Source organism: Castor canadensis, chromosome 9 (genome assembly GCF_047511655.1).
Source record: "Castor canadensis chromosome 9, mCasCan1.hap1v2, whole genome shotgun sequence".
NCBI lineage: Eukaryota > Metazoa > Chordata > Mammalia > Rodentia > Castoridae > Castor > Castor canadensis.
In genome coordinates, this window is record NC_133394.1 from 142308901 (window position 1) to 142327542 (window position 18642).

General features: G+C 41.1%; 1 protein-coding gene across 3 annotated transcripts in view; it reads left to right on the forward strand.

Annotated features, from left to right (window-relative positions):
* The window catches only part of Fam184b (family with sequence similarity 184 member B), a 112970-nt gene that overhangs the window by 76921 nt on the left and 17407 nt on the right, over positions 1 to 18642 (forward strand). For all 3 annotated transcript variants that reach the window (XM_074042547.1, XM_074042548.1, XM_074042546.1), the window contains exon 8: positions 10718 to 10821. In XM_074042547.1, coding sequence (XP_073898648.1) covers positions 10718 to 10821 — 104 coding nt within the window. The remainder of the gene's footprint in view (positions 1 to 10717; positions 10822 to 18642) is intronic.

The window sequence follows — 18642 nt, forward strand, 5'->3', positions numbered from 1 at the left end:
TCTATGGCAGGTTTTAATTGTTGAAGACCACACAAACACATGGACACTCTAAGTGCGTTCCAATGCTGCTGAAGAAGGTTCTGACAGTCATGGCAATGGGTCCATCAACCAATGTAGCTCAAGGCTTCTCAACTTCAGCACTTGACTTTTTGGGGTGTATGGTTCTTTGGGTGTGGGGAGGGACTGACTGTGCTGTGTATTATAGATGGTTAGTAGCATCCCTGGCTCTGCTCACGAAATGATAATTGTACGCTCTCCAAAAAAAAGTCTCAACTGAAATGTCTTCAGACACCGATGGATCTCTCCTGGGGGTCAAATTACCACTGGTTGAGAACCACAGCTACAGCTAAAGCAGCAAAGACCGTAGACATCCAAAATTCAAGTGAAGAACTGTGGGTTGGTTCAACATGAAACTCAGCCCTGATCTGGCACTTCTTAAATTAAAACATTGTTCTGCACTGACCTCAGTTTCTACAGAGAAGTGCAGACTCTGCAGAGTTGCAGGAGGTACCTTGACAAATATCAGTTACTGTAGACTCAACTCGTTATGCAAATCACTCATTCATTCCACAGTCATTTGCAGAGTACCTAGAATGTGTCGGCCTCTGAACTGGCACTAGAGCAAAGAAATATGCAGAAAGAAGTAGCTTTAAAATGATATGGCCATTTAGTAATGGAATTAAGCATCTGGTGCTGTGTTTTCTATTAGACAATTATTATGCACTTTGCAAGTACTATTGGTTCTTTCAAAACCCATTTTATTTTCCAATAAGTAATCCCAGTGCTTGGTACAGAATTCAAAAGGTATAAAAGATATACAGTGAAAAGCATCCCCACTCCTCTGTGTTTCTTATCTCAGGAAAACTACTTGTTTTGTTTCATTTTATTTCTTCTTATATGTCCTTTCAGTGCTATACTGTGCATATGCAAGCATAATTATGGATATGTTTTTCCACAAATAATAGAATATTCTCCTGTGCTATGCTTTTTTTACTTAGAATTTTATAGCTGAGAGATTGTAATACATTGGTTTATTTAATTCTTCTCTTAGGCAGACATTTAGTTGTTTTTGCTATTATAGCTCACACATCAGTGGGTAGCACTGTGGAGGGACACCATGTAGGCAGCAGATCTTATGGGCTGGGCAGTCTTGGGTGGATATGTAGCATCTCTTTGCTTCAACTTTCTCATCTGAGAATATGTGGGTGATGCCACCACCCACCTCAGAGGGCTGTGTGAGAGTGCAGCACTTAGTGCACGTCAGTAACCTTTACTGTTGTACATTTATAACTTTGATAAATACTTCAGTGTCTCACACTGAGGTTGGTCCGCGTATACTCCCACCAGCAGCACACATTAAGTGACTGTCTGCACACAACTTTGTCAACACAGTGGAAAGCCTTTTTGATTTTTTCCAATCATAAGTTTGTGATCTGGTTCAAGTATCTTTTGCAAGCCATCTACAGGCCAGCCCAGTGAGTAGAAGCTCTGCCAGGGCCTGCATGCTGAGTGAGCAGCTTTCTGCAGTGCAGCCAGACCCAGGACAATAAAGGGACAGTTGTCATGCTGAGGAGCTGAGCAAGGCTGGACAAGCTGCAGGCTGATCTGCTGGTGGTGGGGAGGGGGCAGCACCCCCAGATCAGGGTGTTAAATGACAGTCTCCTGGATGATGTCCTTCTGGGTTGAGGGCTATAAAATTTAAACTTGTTTGAGATGGGAGTTTAAGCTTAGGGAAGCTTAGGCTCTTAATTGTCCTGCCAGAACATTTCAGTGACCAAGAGAGATAAAAATAATGACACCAAATTGAGATCAGAATATTCACTGCATTTCCAGAACATGCAGAGTGAGGGTTGCCAAACCCGGGTATGGCTCTGTCCCCAAAAAAGTTAGCCAGACCTCACTGATCCTTTTGTTTCTCATGTCGTCTGTCCTGATTCTCTTAGATTCATAGTGCCATTCACTGGCTTCCAAAAAGCTATTCTGACCTTAATAATTCTGAAGGAAAGTGTTTTTCTGGAAGACTCCTTTGATATCTGAGTCACACTGAGCTAGGGACAGAGAAGGGTAAAAACTTTCAGAGATGCCCCTGCCTACACTCTCCGGAAGGAAAAGGAGAATCATTGTGATAACTACTGTAGAAGTCATTTTGTTCCCACAAATATTTTTGAGAGCTGCCACTATAAAAAGCCATGGAGCTGAATGCCTGGAAGAATGAGAGCCAAGCTGGATCCTTGGGGACTCAGATCCAAATGGAGGGAATGAAGATTCACTTCAATAATAACCCAGGATGAGTGCTTTGACTTTCAGAAGGAAAGCACTTCTGTGCAGCCCTGTGAGAGAGGATGCTCTCTGCTCTGGAGGGTCAAGGACAGTTTTCCAGAAGACTGACATCTGCTAATACTGAGATTAGAACATGACCTCACCAGGAAGAGGCATGCCATGGGGAAGGAGCACAAGGCAAGGTCTCCCAGGCCTGTGGGAAGGGACACAGGGGCATGCCTAGGCCTGAGAAGTATCCCTTGCGCACTGGAGGCACTGGATGGCTTGCCAGGCACACAGCTGTAGGACCATATGAATCCAGGGCATTAGCTGTCCTGGAATTCAGTGGATGAGTGATCACGAAGCTGAGCATCCTTGAGCTGGTAGGAATTGGCACCCTCCATCTGTGTTACTTGAGGGTCTGCTCCCATACACCTGGGATGGCCTTTTCCTGTTTGAAGAGACTCCTGGCATCAGGCTGAGATTCACTGAGGCCAGGGAAGATAGCACAGGGCAGGGCAGCATCTTGCAGCTGGATGTGAGGACACAGGTTCTGCCCCAGCTCCACCACAGGCCTGCTCAGGCACCTCAGGCAAGCCTGAGTACCTCCTTGAGATCAGTCTCCTTGTTACTTATAATGGTAAACACAAACAAGGCCCTGCTTAGTGTTTACTCAGTAGTATTTACACAGTTCCCATAACAACCATGTGAGCTAAATGTTAGCGTTATCTTCATTTTATAGACAGGAAAACTGAGACCTGAAAAGTAGCACCAGAGCCTACTCTCTAACCTGTGATGGTATACCTGTACTACTTATTGGTAGCAATAACCTCTGCCCCCCATTCTCCAGAGACTCGTAATGAACAGAGGAAAGCATATGATGGTACTTCTCAAAACCATGAAGATTCTATAAATGTAAGGTGACTTTATCTATCATAGCCCTCTGCAATCATTTCAGCAAAACCCCATTACATTAGGTGTTCTATTTTAAGATGTACAAAATGCTACGTTTGAAAGATTGTCAACTGAACTTGAAAATGACTTTGAATGTTCCATTTCAGGAGACTTCCTGGTAGTGGGTGTTTCTTTCTAAAAGAAACAATCCAGAAGATGTTAAGTGACTGAACAATGAAGACCTAATGTGAACATAGGTCTAAAATAACCAGCCATTTGCTTGGGAGGAGTGGGGAGGAGGTTTTTGCAGTGGATGGTTGAGAAAAGAAGCAGAACTACTTATTTTTCTGTGCACACTATTTATACTCTTTAGCACTGGAGAAAGTTCTGAGCTAAATCTGAAAAAATGCCTGAGGAAAACCCAACAGTTAAGTCAGGGAGCTATCCCACAGAATGTGCCAGGAGTAGCTCTGTACTATTCCTGCTAGAGGGCTCGCTGGGATCCCAAGCAGGTAACAACAACAATAGAAAAGGGAGAAGCAGCAAGAGAGTTGTGTTAGTTAACTTTACACCATGCGACCAAATAGCTGAGAAAACCAGCTTAAGGGAGAATTTATTTTGGGTTAGGGTATCAGAGATTTCATTTCACAGTCCTTGCCTCTGTGGTGAGGCAGAGCATTGTGGTAGGGGGAGCATGTAGTCAAATTGGTTCTTTATCTCATGGTAACCAAGAAGCAGAGAAAAGAATAGAAGAAGGGTCCAGAACAAGAGATAGCTCCCAAGAAAACGCCCCCAGTGAGCTATTTCCTCTAATGAAGATCCACCTCTTGCTTTTCACCATCTCCCAATAATGTATTATAAGTGTATTATAAATCCATCAAGGGATTAATCCATTCATTAGATCACAGCCCTCAGAATCCAATCATCTCTGCAAACACCCTCACAGATACACATGGTGTGCTTTACTTATCTCCTAGGTGATTCTCAATCCAATCAAGTTAACAGTCAAGATTAACTATCACAAGAGTTGATTCCAGTTGGAATTCATAAAATTATGCAATTGAAACAGTATTACTGTACTTGGAAGTACTCACTCAGCTATTTATTGATCCCAATGGTCAAGTACATTTGTGAAATACCAAAATGCACATTAGCACCTTTTGAACCATGTACTTTAATTAAAATATCTGGTGTACAAAATGAGAGGAAGAGAAGAAGGAAACTTTGTTATTTACATGGTCTGTTTGGAATTGTGAGGATATGCCACTCTCCCCTCTGCTGGGCCATAAGCTGGTTGATATGAAGAACTATGTGTTATTGATCTTGATCCTTTCAGTACCTAACACACCTGCATATGGCAGGTGGTACGTGACATGATAACTGAATGAAAGGTATTGGGATTTTGAGAGGCACTGTATGAACCTAGATTTCTTTGGGTAGTATGGGCTTTTTAACAATGTCCACCTCCCAAATCATAATCACAGAATGTCTTTCCTTTCTTTGTGTCTTTTTTCTTTTATCAGTGCTGTATTTTGAGTATTTTTAAAAATTCTTTTTGGTGCTGTCATAAATTGAATTGTTTTCCAAATTCCTTTTCAGATAGTTCAATTGTTAATATATGAAATATATGAAATGTAACTGATTTTATAGGTTGATTCTGTATTTGCAGACCACAGTAATGCAGATTACTGGATTTTTAAAAACTAGTTCTAACAATTTTGTGGAATCTTTAGTTAGGATTTTCTATATGTAAGATCATGTCATCTGTAAGCAGGGATAGTTTCCAACTTGGATATCTATTCCTTTTCTTGCTCTGGTTATGACTTCTAGGTCTATGTTGAATGGAAGTGGTAAAAGTAGGCATCCTTGTCTTGTTTCTTATCTTGTAGTAAGACCTTTCTGGTTTTCACCATTGGGAATGATGATTTTCACATGTGAGCTTTCCTCTGTTGAGGTAATTTCTTCTATTCCTAGTTTGTTGAGAGTTTTTTTTTTTTAAATCATGAAGGGATATTAAATTTAGTCAATGCTTTTTCTGCATCTATTGAGAATATCATGTCATTTTTAACCTTCATTCTATTAACATGGTATATCTCATTAATTGTCTTTCATATGATAACCATTCTTGCTTCTGAGGGATAAATTCTGTTTGGTGGGATGCCTGTACCTTTTAATGTGTTGCTGAATTCAGTTTGCTACATTTTGTTGAGAATTTTTGAATGTACATTCATTAGGGAAATAAGCCTGCAGTTTTCCTTGAAGTATCTTTGCTGCCTTGGGATCATGGTGATGCTAGCCTGATATAGTGAGTTGGGAAGTGTTTTGTTTTGTTTTTTCTCTATTTCCTATTGGTTTTTACGTCCTTATTTCTTCTTGAATCAGCTTTGGTAGGTTGTATGTTTCTGGGAAGTGACACATTTCTTCTAAGTTATCAAGTTTGTTTTAGTAGTTTCTTATGATTCTCTTATTTCTGTGGTATCAATGGTAATGTCACTTCTTTAATTTCTGATTTTATTTGAGTCTTTTCTTTTTTAAGACAGTTTTGCTTATCTAATTTTAATTAATTTTGTCAATTTTCTATTTAATTTACTCTACTTTAATTATTTTTGCCCTTCTACTACCTTTGACTTTAGTTTGTTTTTCTAGCAGTTAGGTTATTTACTTGAAATCTTTCCTCTTCTAATGTAGGCGTTTATAGCTATGGATTTTCCTTCTTTGTACTGCTTTTGCTCCATTGCTTTAGTTATGTCTTACTATTGTTTCTGTTTGTCTCAAAATATTTTCTAATTTCTTTTTAAAAATTTTTTTTCTTGTAAGGCAGGGCTAGTGTGATAAAGTCCATCATCTTTTTGTTTGTCAGGGAAAATCTCTCTCTTCAACTGTGCAGGAGAGTTTTCTGGGTATGATATTCTTGGTTGTAAGGTTTCTTTTTTGTTTTTTAGCACTTTGTATACATTATCCCATTCCTTTCTAGTCTGCAACATTTCCTTTGAAAAATATAGTTAACGTTGTAGGATGATTTTCTCATATGTACAAACTAGCTTTTCTTTTGCTGCTTTCAAAATTCTGTCTTTGACTTTGGACAATGTGTCTCACCATAGATTTCTTTGGCTTCATCTTATTTAGTGTCCTTTGGCTGCTTAGAGGTGTGTGTTTATTTTATTCCCCAGGTTTGGGAATTTTTCACCCATCATTTCTCTGAAGAGGCTTTCTTGTCCTTTGTCTCTTGCTTCGTTCTGGAACTCCTATATAAGCGTAGCTTGTCCTCATAACTCTCTTAAGCTTTCTTCACTTTTTTTTTTCTTCTATTTCGTTTTTGCTTCTCTGACTGAATTATTTCTGGTGACCTGTCTTTGAGTTTGTCAATTCTTTCTTCTGTTTAATCATCTCTTAATCATATCGTAGACTAGCCACCTGAAGGAGAATAGAGGCAGAGACTTGGAGTGGTAGGCACCATAGCTCCTTTTATTCTCAGCTCAGAGTCAGCAAACAAAAACCAAGCTGTCGGCTTCTTTTTGGGAGAGAAAGAGTTGTAGAGGCTGCCAGAATCTGGCCAGCTTGATCAACCCCTCTAGTGAATTTGTAGTTCAATTACTATGTTCTTCAGCACCATGATTTCCATTTGTATATACAGATCTCTCAATGTGTATACAGATACATACAGATGTGCATTTATAGCTATGATCTTTCTTTGTTTGTACTGCTTTTCCTCCATTGCATTTATCATTTTTACTATTGTCATATACTTAGCTTGTTGTGTAATGTTATTTATATTACGTATATTTCTATCTGTTGAATTTCTCGTTGAGTTCATTCATTTTTCTCATTATGTCAGTAGGCAACTTTCTGAGAATTAGTTTTAATTCTCATTAGGTTCACTTTCTGGAGGTTTATATTGTTCTTCTGTTTGGAAAATTTTGCCTGTTTTTTTCCTTGACTCTCTGTGATGTTGTCTGCACATTAGATAAAGCAGGCACTTCTCCCCCATCTTCACAAACTAGTCTTGTACCAGAGAATCTCCCATTAATCAAGCTGGCCAGGTTCTGGCAGTCTCTACCAACTCTTTCTCTCCCAGAGAGAAGCAGACAGCTGGTTTTTGTTTGCTGACTCTGTGCTGAGAACAAAGTGAGCTATGGTGTTCACCAGGCTAAGCCTCTGCCTCCATTCTTCTTCAGATGGCTAGTCTATGACTGGACTGTCAGAGCTCACTGACTAGCCAGACAGAAGTCAACCCTCTGGGGAGCCCCCTTGGAAAAGTTGCGTTGCTAGACACCCCTTCTCTCTCCTGGGTGAAACTAGGAGCTAGATGGTCTCTGTCTGCTTATATCATGCTGCAACCGGGACAGTACCTCTGGCAAAAGGGTGTCCTAAATCTGCCTTCCACCTTTGGTGAGTCTTCTTTCTTCATCGGTGCAGGAACTTTTCATTATTTTCTGATTTCTCACATGGAGGATTTTTTTTCATGAATTGTTGCTGCCTTGATGTTTTTGTAGGGGCAGAGAGAGTCAGGGCTTCTTTCCACCATAGTGTTGAGGTCATTCTTCTCAGGTTGATTTCGAATCTCTGTTTTGCAGATATTTTTAGTGCCATGATTGCACAATATAGTTTGAACTCACAGTTAGGCTCTGATGCTGGCAGCTGGGATGGTGTCAACATGACACATTCAGGTATGAGTGCATTGACATGGAATGACATGAGTAGAAATCAGAGAATACAGGGGTCCTCTTTTCATGCCAAGCTCCAGTGGCCTGTGACCTGAGATAGTCACTGGATGTCTCTGACCATAGTTCTGCAGCTATATATAGATCAAGGATGGCAGCATCTTTCCTGGCATCCATGAGATAATGTATGGAAATAGGCAAATGTAATGTAGCTGAGAGCCAGTGTTGTTATCTGATGCATCAGCTCTTTTAGTGTTTTCAGTCACTCCTGTTTCTGGACTTCTGCCCGGGACTCCTTTAAGCACAGCACTGGTCAATAAAGCAACCCAAAAATTACATCCTGAAGATCCCCTTTCATGGGCTTCATGGCAGCTCATAGTACATTTGGAATTCTTTTTCATCTCTGCTCTGTTATGAGATCCTTGTCCATTATTCATGTTGCTTTGTGTTCCTTCTTCCCTTTGCCTTGATCAGGCCTGCTGGCAGTTTAACATGTCTTTGCAAAAAGGCAATTCTCAGATGTGCTGCTTAGATTTTTTTTTTAATTTCATTTATTATCTCTTTTTTGTTACTGACTTTGGGTTTATTCCATCGTTCATTTTCTAACTTCTTGAGTATTTTCTAGTAAATATGTTTAAGTCTCTAAATTTCCCTCTAAGTACATCTTTAGCTGTGTCTCAAAGTTTTGAAGTTTATGCTATTTTTAACCTACTTTCTTACTGCTTTCAATTTTATTGAAATGTAATCAGATAACATAATCTGCAGAACATCAATACTTTGAACTGTGTATAAATTTGCTTTGTAGGTCAATATGGGATCGGGTTTTAGAATATTTATTATATGATAGATAAAAAGCATATATTCTCAGTTTGGTTGTTAAAGAAAATATATTTGAATCCTTACTCTGTAATATATTCACTGTTGGCGTTGGGCTAGTTACTTATCCTCTCCTGCCTCAGTTCTGTCACCTCTAAATGGGATGGGAAGATAATACCCCTCTCAGAGTTGAGGGCCTAGCGCACACCAAGCACCATATAAATGTTAGAAGCTACTAGGGATTTTTCAGCTATTAGAGTTAGATTCTTAATTTTGTCATTCAAATCTTCATCATCCTAGCTCATTAGTCTGCTTCATAACCAAACCATAACAGAAAGTAGTCAGGGAGCCATAATCCTGCAGAATATTAACTTGTATTCATCATGTACTTAATACTGTTCTAAAGGCACTACATACATGAGTCCATCTAATCCTCAGGACAACTTAAGTAACTTTCATACAGTTACATCATTAATTAGTGGAAGAACTGGGATTTAAACATGGACTTTGGTACCAGAGCCCAAGTCTTAAACTACAGAAAGTCTCTTGGTTGCAGTGACTAAAGTAGGGTGCAAACAATGCAAGTATCAGAGGAAAGAGCATCTCAGGCATGGAGAATGGCCTGTGCTGAGTCCTGAGGCAGGTGCACGCTTGTTGATTGGAGTTCTAGACACATCACAGTCTGAGAGGTTTATTAAACAATAAGGCAGTTGGATACACATGTCCAAACATTGGGGCAAAGCTTGAAAATGGAGAAGTAAATTTGTTTGTTGGTAACATCACTATCCATGTGGCATTTAATGCTATGGGATTAGTACAAAGAAGAGAAGAGAAGTCTGAGGGCAGGACTGGGGCAGATGAGGGGGCCTAGCAGGGGAAACTGAGGAGCAACTGGGGAGAAGTGGGACAGAGGAGACCCAAGAGGAGGCTGCACTGAGCAGGAGGGACCAGATATTTCCAGTTCTGCTCAGAGGCCCAGCTAGCTGAGGCCTGAAAACTGGTCATGTGCTTGGGAATGTGGAGGCTTCCATCACTGCTTAACATCGTGGACTTCGACAGATATCACATGGAAAGGCACCAAAGCAGTTTCATTCCACATCAAGTGGGTATGGGAACCCAAGGCGCCCCCTCCAGCTCAGCTCCACCTCTTCCCACCCCAGAGTCCCTGAGATACCTCACAGGGTCCTCAGAACACAGTTTGAAAACCACAGATGCAACCCCTCTGTTTTCAGCTGGTGAACAGGTCCAGATAAAGGAAGATGTTGGCTCAGGGGTCATGAAGTCCCCAGCTTGTAATTTACCTAATAAGACTTTGACAACAAATGAATCTCTTCCCACCTGTCTCATTACACTGTTCCCCGTGGACAGTGTTTCCATGACAATCCAACTAGAGGACTTTCTCACCTTTATATCTCTGTGGAAAGAAGAGAGTGATAGCATTTACAAATTCGATTGATTAAAAGTTCCGTAGTCTCGTTGTTAATGAATCATTTCCATGTTCTTTTCTCATATCCCATTTCTCAGTGCTTCTAGTCATTCATCAAGTTCCATGTTTTCTGATCCAATGTAAATGAGATGTATACTACACTCTAGAAAATGATGACAGTAAAAACAATTACAGCTGCTCATACTTATGGACCACTGAATTTGTGCAAGTGCTGTTCTCTGATCCTCACCACAGTCCCTAGAGTCAGGCACAACCAGACCACTCTGCAGAGTGTACATGGGACTGTCTCCTGAAGTGGTAGAGAGTTCAGGCCCCAGGGTCAGATTGTCCATGTCCCATTCCTACTCACTGCTGGTGGGAACTGGGCAGGTTACTTACTCTCCTTGGGCTTTAGATCCATCAACTGTGTGAACTTCTTTGTAGACTGAAAATCGGGACACAAGGAGAAGGGCTGGCAGTAATCACAAACCAGGCACTGTTCAAGTTCCTCCATCATCACAAACCTCATTATCCCAGGCCTGTAAGCTGGGCACCAAGAGTAAATCTCTGGGGGCTCTTTCACTTCTGCTCTCTGGTTTAAACAAGGTAGGTTCAACCAGGGAACTCACTTAAACTCATTCTGCCATTGTTTCTGCCTTAGGATTCATGCTCAAAGGTGAAGGAACCTTCTCAGACACTGCCCAGAGAAGAGTATCAAGATAAGTTAGCAGTTGAAGAAGGATCCAGCAGCGATGAGGAAGAAAGGTGGGTAAACCTCAATGCACAAGGTCTTAGAGTTGGAAGGATTCATTCATTCATACATTCTGCTCACAAGTACTTATCACTGCCCTTTGCATCATGCTTAGAGAGGGAGCAGATGTACCTCACGTGTCTTCTGTAGAGCGGCGAGCTTTACATAAACTACCTTATGTAATTGTTACCCCAATTCAGAGAGGTTATTTTGCAAGTTAAAGAGTCTGAAGCTCAAAGAGGTTAGTAATCCTAAGATTCAGACCTGGGCTGATCTAAACCTTTGCCTCTATAGTTAGGGGAGAAGGCAAGCTTTGTCACCAGGGGAAATCCCCATTTCTATTACCTATATTAGTTAGTCAGCTGTGGCTGCTGTAACAAGATCCCCAAATTGTCAATGATTTTTTTTTTATAGCTCATAGATGAGCTACCTTTACTATTGGCTTGGACAGGTTCTACTCCTACCTGAGGGTCAGGCAATATTCCCCAGCCACAACCTACAGGTTAAGTTTGTCCCATGTGCCTTCTCACACTACGACCAAGGCTGAAGGAGTAGCTCCCATCAGGGCATGTTGTTGTCATGGTAAAGGGAAAGAGCTCAAAAAGGGCTGATGGAACTGTGTAATGCCCCTAAAGCCTACTACATGCAGAATTGCACTCTCATTTCTACAGACATTTCATGGCCAGAACAAGTCACCAGACCAAAACTAACACCAATGGGTAGAGAAGCATATGCTCTTTATGTGTCTTAGTCTGTGGGCTGCCTTAACAAAATACGATAGACTGGGTGACTTAATAGAAATTTATTTCTTTTAGACAGGAAGTAGCAACCATCAAGATCAAGGTGCTGGTTAATTCAGAGCCCTGGTGAGGGTTCTCTTTGCAAATAGCCATCTTCTCACTGTGTCCTCATATGGACAGAGATAAATCATAGATAGCTAGACTGACAGAAGACAGACAGTTTGCATTCCAGTATCTTTTACAAGGGCACCAATCCCATCATGAAGGCGCCACACTCTTGACCTAATTACTTCTGATAGGTTCCATCTACCAATAGTGCCAAATGCACTTAGGACTTCAACATATGGATTTTGGGAGACAGAAATCAGTCTATAGCACACTTGTAGCCACAAGAGGCAGGGGAGAGAAGAGTGAATATTTGCTGAGTAAACATAACATGCAGCAGCGTGTTACAGAACCTTACGGAATTCTGATGATAGGGTCCAGGGCACGTTCCAGCCATTTGTTTTGATAAAGCTTCCCAGGTGATCCTGAAGATGCCACAGTTATGGTCAACTGCCCAGCACTAGCAAATGACATGTGGGTCCTGGCAGGTGACATGTTAACTCCTGACATCTGGCAGCTCTCTAGATAGTAAGGGAAACAAGGAAACACACAATCCATTGAAGTCTCCAGCCCATAAAACTTCTCCAGCATCCCACAGATTCTGTTTCAGTGTCTATGAGGCAGCTGAGCAAAACAGTCAGCAAGGACAATTCTGGAGTCAGCCTCTAGGTAAATCCTGGGCCCATCACTTAACTCTTGGAAGCCTATTTAGAACTCATGATCCTGGAGAAGAAACATTCTCTTTCTTGAAAATGCTGGCAGAAATTTCAAAGTGGCCTCCAATGCGTTCAACTTGGGTCACATGTACATCCTCAAACCAATCATTCTCACTGAGGAGATGGAGTCTATGCTTGATCAGGTGTGTGTCATATGCCTTTGCCTGAGGCCAGCTGGGGATGAGGGCCAAGCTAACTGTACCCAAACCCTATAACCTGAGGGTCATCATGGAAGGAAGCCAGCTTTCCAAAGGAGAGGATTCTGGGCAGACCACCAGCATTTGACGGATCATAGCTGCCTTCCTTTTTCTATAATGGCTGTATCAGTGAGGAAGGCTACTTGGTTATAGAGAAAGGGAAGTAAGGATGTAAAAGATGCTCCCACAAAAGTTGTTTCTTGGGTGAGGAGTAGAAAGGCTAAGATATGTAGTGGAAGAAGTGGGAAGGTTGTCTGGGATTTAAGGTCAGGGACTGAGGACAGAGCAAGTACAGTGGCTCCTTTCTGGGTAGGGTTGCGTATTCTGAGTTGCTCTTGGGCAGGATGCTTGTGAGTGAACTGGGCTTCTTGGAATGGTGGCTTTAAGAAAGCAGTGCCTTTTTCTTTGGCTGTTGATATGAAGTGGGGAAGAGCAGATCATGATCAGATTTACTGGGGAGGAGGGGTCAGGCCAATCCTCTGTACTTCCTTTGTGAGGGATAGCAGGGTAGGATCAATTCTTTAGGGTTTGAGAGAATTTGGGGCCATGAAATGAGGTCAGAGAGAGAAATTCTCACTTGTGGTGTTCTAGGGAATAATAATAATGATGAAAATAATAACAATAAATATTTATTCAATGTTGGGATATGATAAACACATCTAAAGAAATATCTATTTAATTTTAAGTATGTAGATACTATTATTAAGGTACTTCATTTTAAACATTTCGGAGGAACACAAAGGTTAAGTAACTTGCCCAAATTTATGCAGCCAAGAAGTAGGATGTGGGGTAGTTGGATCTGGATCGTAGTCTCTCTGTCTCCAATACTCACATCATGTGTGACAAGAAGGCCTATTGGGTTTCCACCCTTTCAGAGTCACTCAATCCTTTAAAAATAGTCAATAATAACACCCCAAACATAAACCTGTAATTCCAGCCACTTTGGGAGGGAAGTAATGTAATTTACATTTAAAAAAGGTAAAAAAAATTCCTGAGTTCAATCCTTCATGCACGTACACACGTAGTAAAAAAGAATATATACATAATCATCTCAACAGGTGCAGAAAAAGGACTTGAAAAAGTTAACATCTTTTCATGATAAAAACTCAGCAATATATGACTAAAAGGCAACTTAATCTGAAAAGGATGACCTATGATCCACCAAAAGACAACACACTTAGGATGAAGTACTGAACACTTTCCTGCTAAGATGGGGAGCAAGGGAAAGTTCTGCTCTCGCTCCTTTACATTACACTGAAGGTCCTCGCCAGTACTATAAAGCAAGAGAAAGAAACACAGCTAGGAAGGAAGAGTAGAGATGTCTTTATTTATAGGCAAAATGATCACGTTGAAATATTCGGTCTTGGGCTAAAGATGTGACTCAGTGGTAGAGCACTTGCATACCATGCACAAAGACCCTGAGCTCATCCTGAGAACAGAAAAAAAATCCAAGAAATAAAATATTCAGTATTGTTAGGAGGTTACTTGTTACTATAAATTGCTCTACAGATTCAATTCAACACAAAATAAAATTCCAACTGTCTTATGTGTAGAAATAAATAAACTGTTTTGAAATTGATGTAGAAAAGCATAAGACCTAGAAAAAAGGTAAAAAATAAATAAATAAAAAAATTTGAAGAACAAAGTTGATTTTAAGACATACTATGAAGCTGGGGTAATACAGACTGTAGCCCTCATTATATAGAGAGACAAATAAACCTGTCAGAAATAATGGAGGGTCTAGAAATAGACTTATGTAGAGCTGGTAGATTCAGTTTTGCTCACAGTGCCATGGCAAGTGAATGGGGACAGGAAAGGATTTCAACCAGTGGTGTTGGAAATGGATACACATGAAGAAAAAAGGAAACTCAACCTATGTCACTCCACACACAAAAACTAATTTGAGATATATCATAAATGTAAACACAAAAATTAAAACACAGAAGAGTATTTTGTAACTTTGGAGTAAGCATGGAGTAAGAGATAGGATATGAAAACACTAATTTTCAAAGAATTGATAAATTGGTTTTCATCAAATTGAAAACTCTGCTCATTAAAAAAATTACCATTATAGGTAAGACACCTAAAAAACTAGCTAGCATTTGTTGCCCTTAACGCAGAGAAACTAAAGCAGATACCTTAAAGCAACTGAGGCCAATAGGAAAAGGGGACCAGGAACTAGAGAAAAGGTTAGATCAAAAAGAATTAACCTAGAAGGTAACACCCACACACAGGAAATCAATGTGAGTCAATGCCCTGTATAGCTATCCTTATCTCAACCAGCAAAACCCCTTGTTCCTTCCTATTATTGCTTATACTCTCTCTACAACAAAATTAGAGATAAGGGCAAAATAGTTTCTGCTGGGTATTGAGGGGGGGAGCGGGAGGGGGCGGAGTGGGTGGTAAGGGAGGGGGTGGGGGCAGGGGGGAGAAATGAACCAAGCCTTGTATGCACGCATGAATAATAAAAGAAAAATGAAAAAAAAAATTACCATTAAAAATGAATAGGGAGAAATATCCAGTCTGTATTGAGAAATATGAAGAACGCCTATAAATCAATAATAAAGAAGACAAACCTTCCCAACACTTGGGAGCCTGAGATAGAAGGATCTTGAGTTTTGAGGTAGCCTGGACTACTTAGCAAGACCCTATTGAAACAAATGAAGGAAGAAAGGAAGGGCGGGAGGGATAAAAAGAGGGAGGGAGGGAGGAAAAGAAAGAGAAAGGAAGGAAGGGAGGGAGGGAAAAAAGGAGGAAGGAAAGGATGAAGGGAGGGAGGGAGGGAGGGAGGGAAAAAAGGAGGAAGGAAAGGATGAAGGGAGGGAGGGAGGGAGGAAGGAAAGACTAACCTATTTTTAGTGTAAGATTTTTTTGGGGAATTGTACTGGGGTTTGGACTCAAGGCCTTGTGCTTCCAGGCAGGTACTCTACCACTTGAGTCACACCCTGAGCCCAAGCATATTTTTTAAATGGACGAAGTACTTGAACAGACACTTCCCTAAAAGATACATATGTGAGTGGCCCAAAAGCACATAAATATGTGCTCAGCATCGTTAGTTATCAGGAAGAAGCAAGGTAAAACCACAAGAGATACCTCTTCCCAGCCGCTGAAATGATTGAAATTAAAAGACCTATAGCACAGAAGGTTGGCAACAAGATAGAGCAAGTGGAACTCTCATATACTGCTGGTCATAATATAAAGTGGGTCAAACACTGCAGAAAGTAATTTGATAGTTTCTTAAAAAGTTGAGCACATAGCTATGAGTAGCTCTACTCCTAGATTATTCAGCAATATATATATTTATATATATATTTATATATATCCAGAAAACACTTGTATAAGAATAGTTCTAACAGCTTTATTCATAATAGCCCAGAAACATAAACAACTCAAATGCCGATTAGTACAAAAATGAATAATCAAATTGTGATATATTCATGCAAGAAAAAGTATGGAGTACTGACATATGCAACAACGTAGATAAGTCCTGAATTATGTTGAGTAACAGAAGCTAGAAACAAAAGCATACTGTCTTAGTCCCCTTTCCTTAGCTGTAACAGAGAACTGTAGTCGTCACTGTAAGGAATAGAGTTCGTTTAGCTGACAGTTCTGGAGACTGGGAAGTCCACGAGCGTACGGATGGCATGATAACCTGGTGCAGTGCCTCACACCCTGAGACCCAGCAAGCCTGACAGAGCCACCCCTCAATACCCGTTAATCCATCCATGAAGGGATGCTTCCGTTCACGAGGACAGAGCCCTAATGACCTGTGTTAGTTAGCTTTCTCATCTCTGACAAATACCCGAGAGAAACAACTTCAAGGAGACAGGAAGCAGAACAAGAAAGGAAAGGAATAAGGAACAAGACACGTCTTTCAGGACACACCCCAGTGACCTACTTCCTCCAACGACCCCACCTCCTATTTTCACCCTGTAACGAATGCCGTCATATTATGAAATCATCAAGGGATCAATCCATTGATTAGGTCTAACCACTTTTCACAAGTCCCCAGCACATGAGCCTATGGGGAACATCTCAGATTCAAACCATAAGATGACCCTGTCACCTTCCAAAGGTCCTGCCTCTCACAAACCATCAACATCGGACTTTGGAGATCACGGTTCTGACCCAAACCACACAGGTGCAGTTTTCATGATGCTTACCAGCAAGCAAAAGTGACTTATAGTAATGAAATAGCCCTGGGCTGCCTATGGGAGGTGGACCAATGGGAAGTGGGTTGAGGGAGAATTTTCAGTTAACAAAAATATGATAGAAACATATATATTTGTCAAAATTAAATTGTACACTCGCATATCACTATATGTAAAGTTTATCTCAATAAAACATTTTTAAGATAGTAGAAAATGAGCCCCTATCCCGGGAGAAAGTCCAGCTTCCTCCCCTGAGATTCCACAGTGAGAGTGTACCTGTGTCCCACAGCCCATGTGGGTGGCAGTGCCACTTGTCACTCTTGCTCTAGCTCCCTCCTTGCTTCTCTAGCCTCATCTGGATCGTCATAGGTTGTTTCATACCCAGATCACAACTCAGATATCTCATTCATCACCTTTTGAAGATGGTTGTGTTTAGCACAGGAAATCAATGTGAGTCAATGCCCTGTATAGCTATCCTTATCTCAACCAGCAAAACCCCTTGTTCCTTCCTATTATTGCTTATACTCTCTCTACAACAAAATTAGAAATAAGGGCAAAATAGTTTCTGCTGGGTATTGAGGGGGGGGAGCGGGAGGGGGTGGAGTGGGTGGTAAGGGAGGGGGTGGGGGCAGGGGGGAGAAATGAACCAAGCCTTGTATGCACATATGAATAATAAAAGAAAAATGAAAAAAAAAAAGCTTGATGTTGGGCGGGGATTTGGCTCAAGTGGCAGAGCACCTGCCTGGCAAGTGCAAGGCTCTGAGTTCAAGCCCCATACCACAAAATAAAATTCAAAATAAAAAGTCTTGAAGATAAACCTAAAAGAATTAGAACATAAAGACAGAAAACCCTCTTTTGGTGTTTGTGTATAATTCTTACCATGTGCCAGATGGCTTTACGCACTTTATTGACGTTAACTCTGTTACTCTGTGTGACAATCCAAGTCAAAGGTACCACTGTCAATCTCATGTTACAGATGAGAAAGGTTGGTCCCAGACAGGTTAAAGATCTCACCTGAGGTCACATCACAGTCAGTCGTTCAGCTGGCATCCGAACCAGGCAGTGCAGCTCTGGCGCTCAGGCTCTTGGCCATGTGGTTATGCTGGGTGAGCATCCTGTCCTTTCTTCAGGCATCTGCTTGACGGTTTCTCGCTTGATTCCCCAGCCTGAGCCCATGTTGCTGGGCCTTCTTCCCTCCACCAAGCAAAGTGCCCGTTCTCATGTCCTTTCTTCCCAGTAAGGGACTCCCTCTAAACTCTGGTCATCTGTCCTAATGTCACGTCAGGGGAAGCAGAATGTGACCATGTGACATCCTTTTACATTGTTCAACAAGGTAAACGCTCTCCATCCTTCTGGAGACGTCTGCATTTCTTGGCTAGTTCCAAAGTTCAGAATCGAGGGAGGGTGGCCTTCCCCCAGAGGTGTTTGTTGGCCTCTTCTCTAGGAAGCAGAGACTGTTGGAGCTCTTTCTTGTTCATTCTACCTGAGAAAAGGTCTATTTATAATTCTTCAGTTCACAAATGGGGACAGCCAGTAAAAATTATGAACATGCTTTGAAAAGTGTAAAGTATGGTGTAAAGTATTACTGTTGCTTTCTTCTCATCCACAGAAGAGTTGTGAAATTAGACCATAGAGACATCTTTTTTGGTACCTCCAAGGACCACCCCCCCCCAAAAGAAAAAACAACAACTCTAAGCTCTCAGTCATTCTGACATCCTGTCTCATTTATTAAGCTCCCACTAAAATAGGAATCGGGTAGAATCTTGTGCAATAACACTTAGAATTTATGTGGCAGATTGCTTTTGTTGAAAGACAAATAAGGTGTTTGTCACCCCACTAACCATGACTGGAGCTTCCTCCACCTGAGTAGAGTAGCTGAGATGCTATCAGGGCATAGTTTTATTCCCAACCCTGGGATTTTTAGTG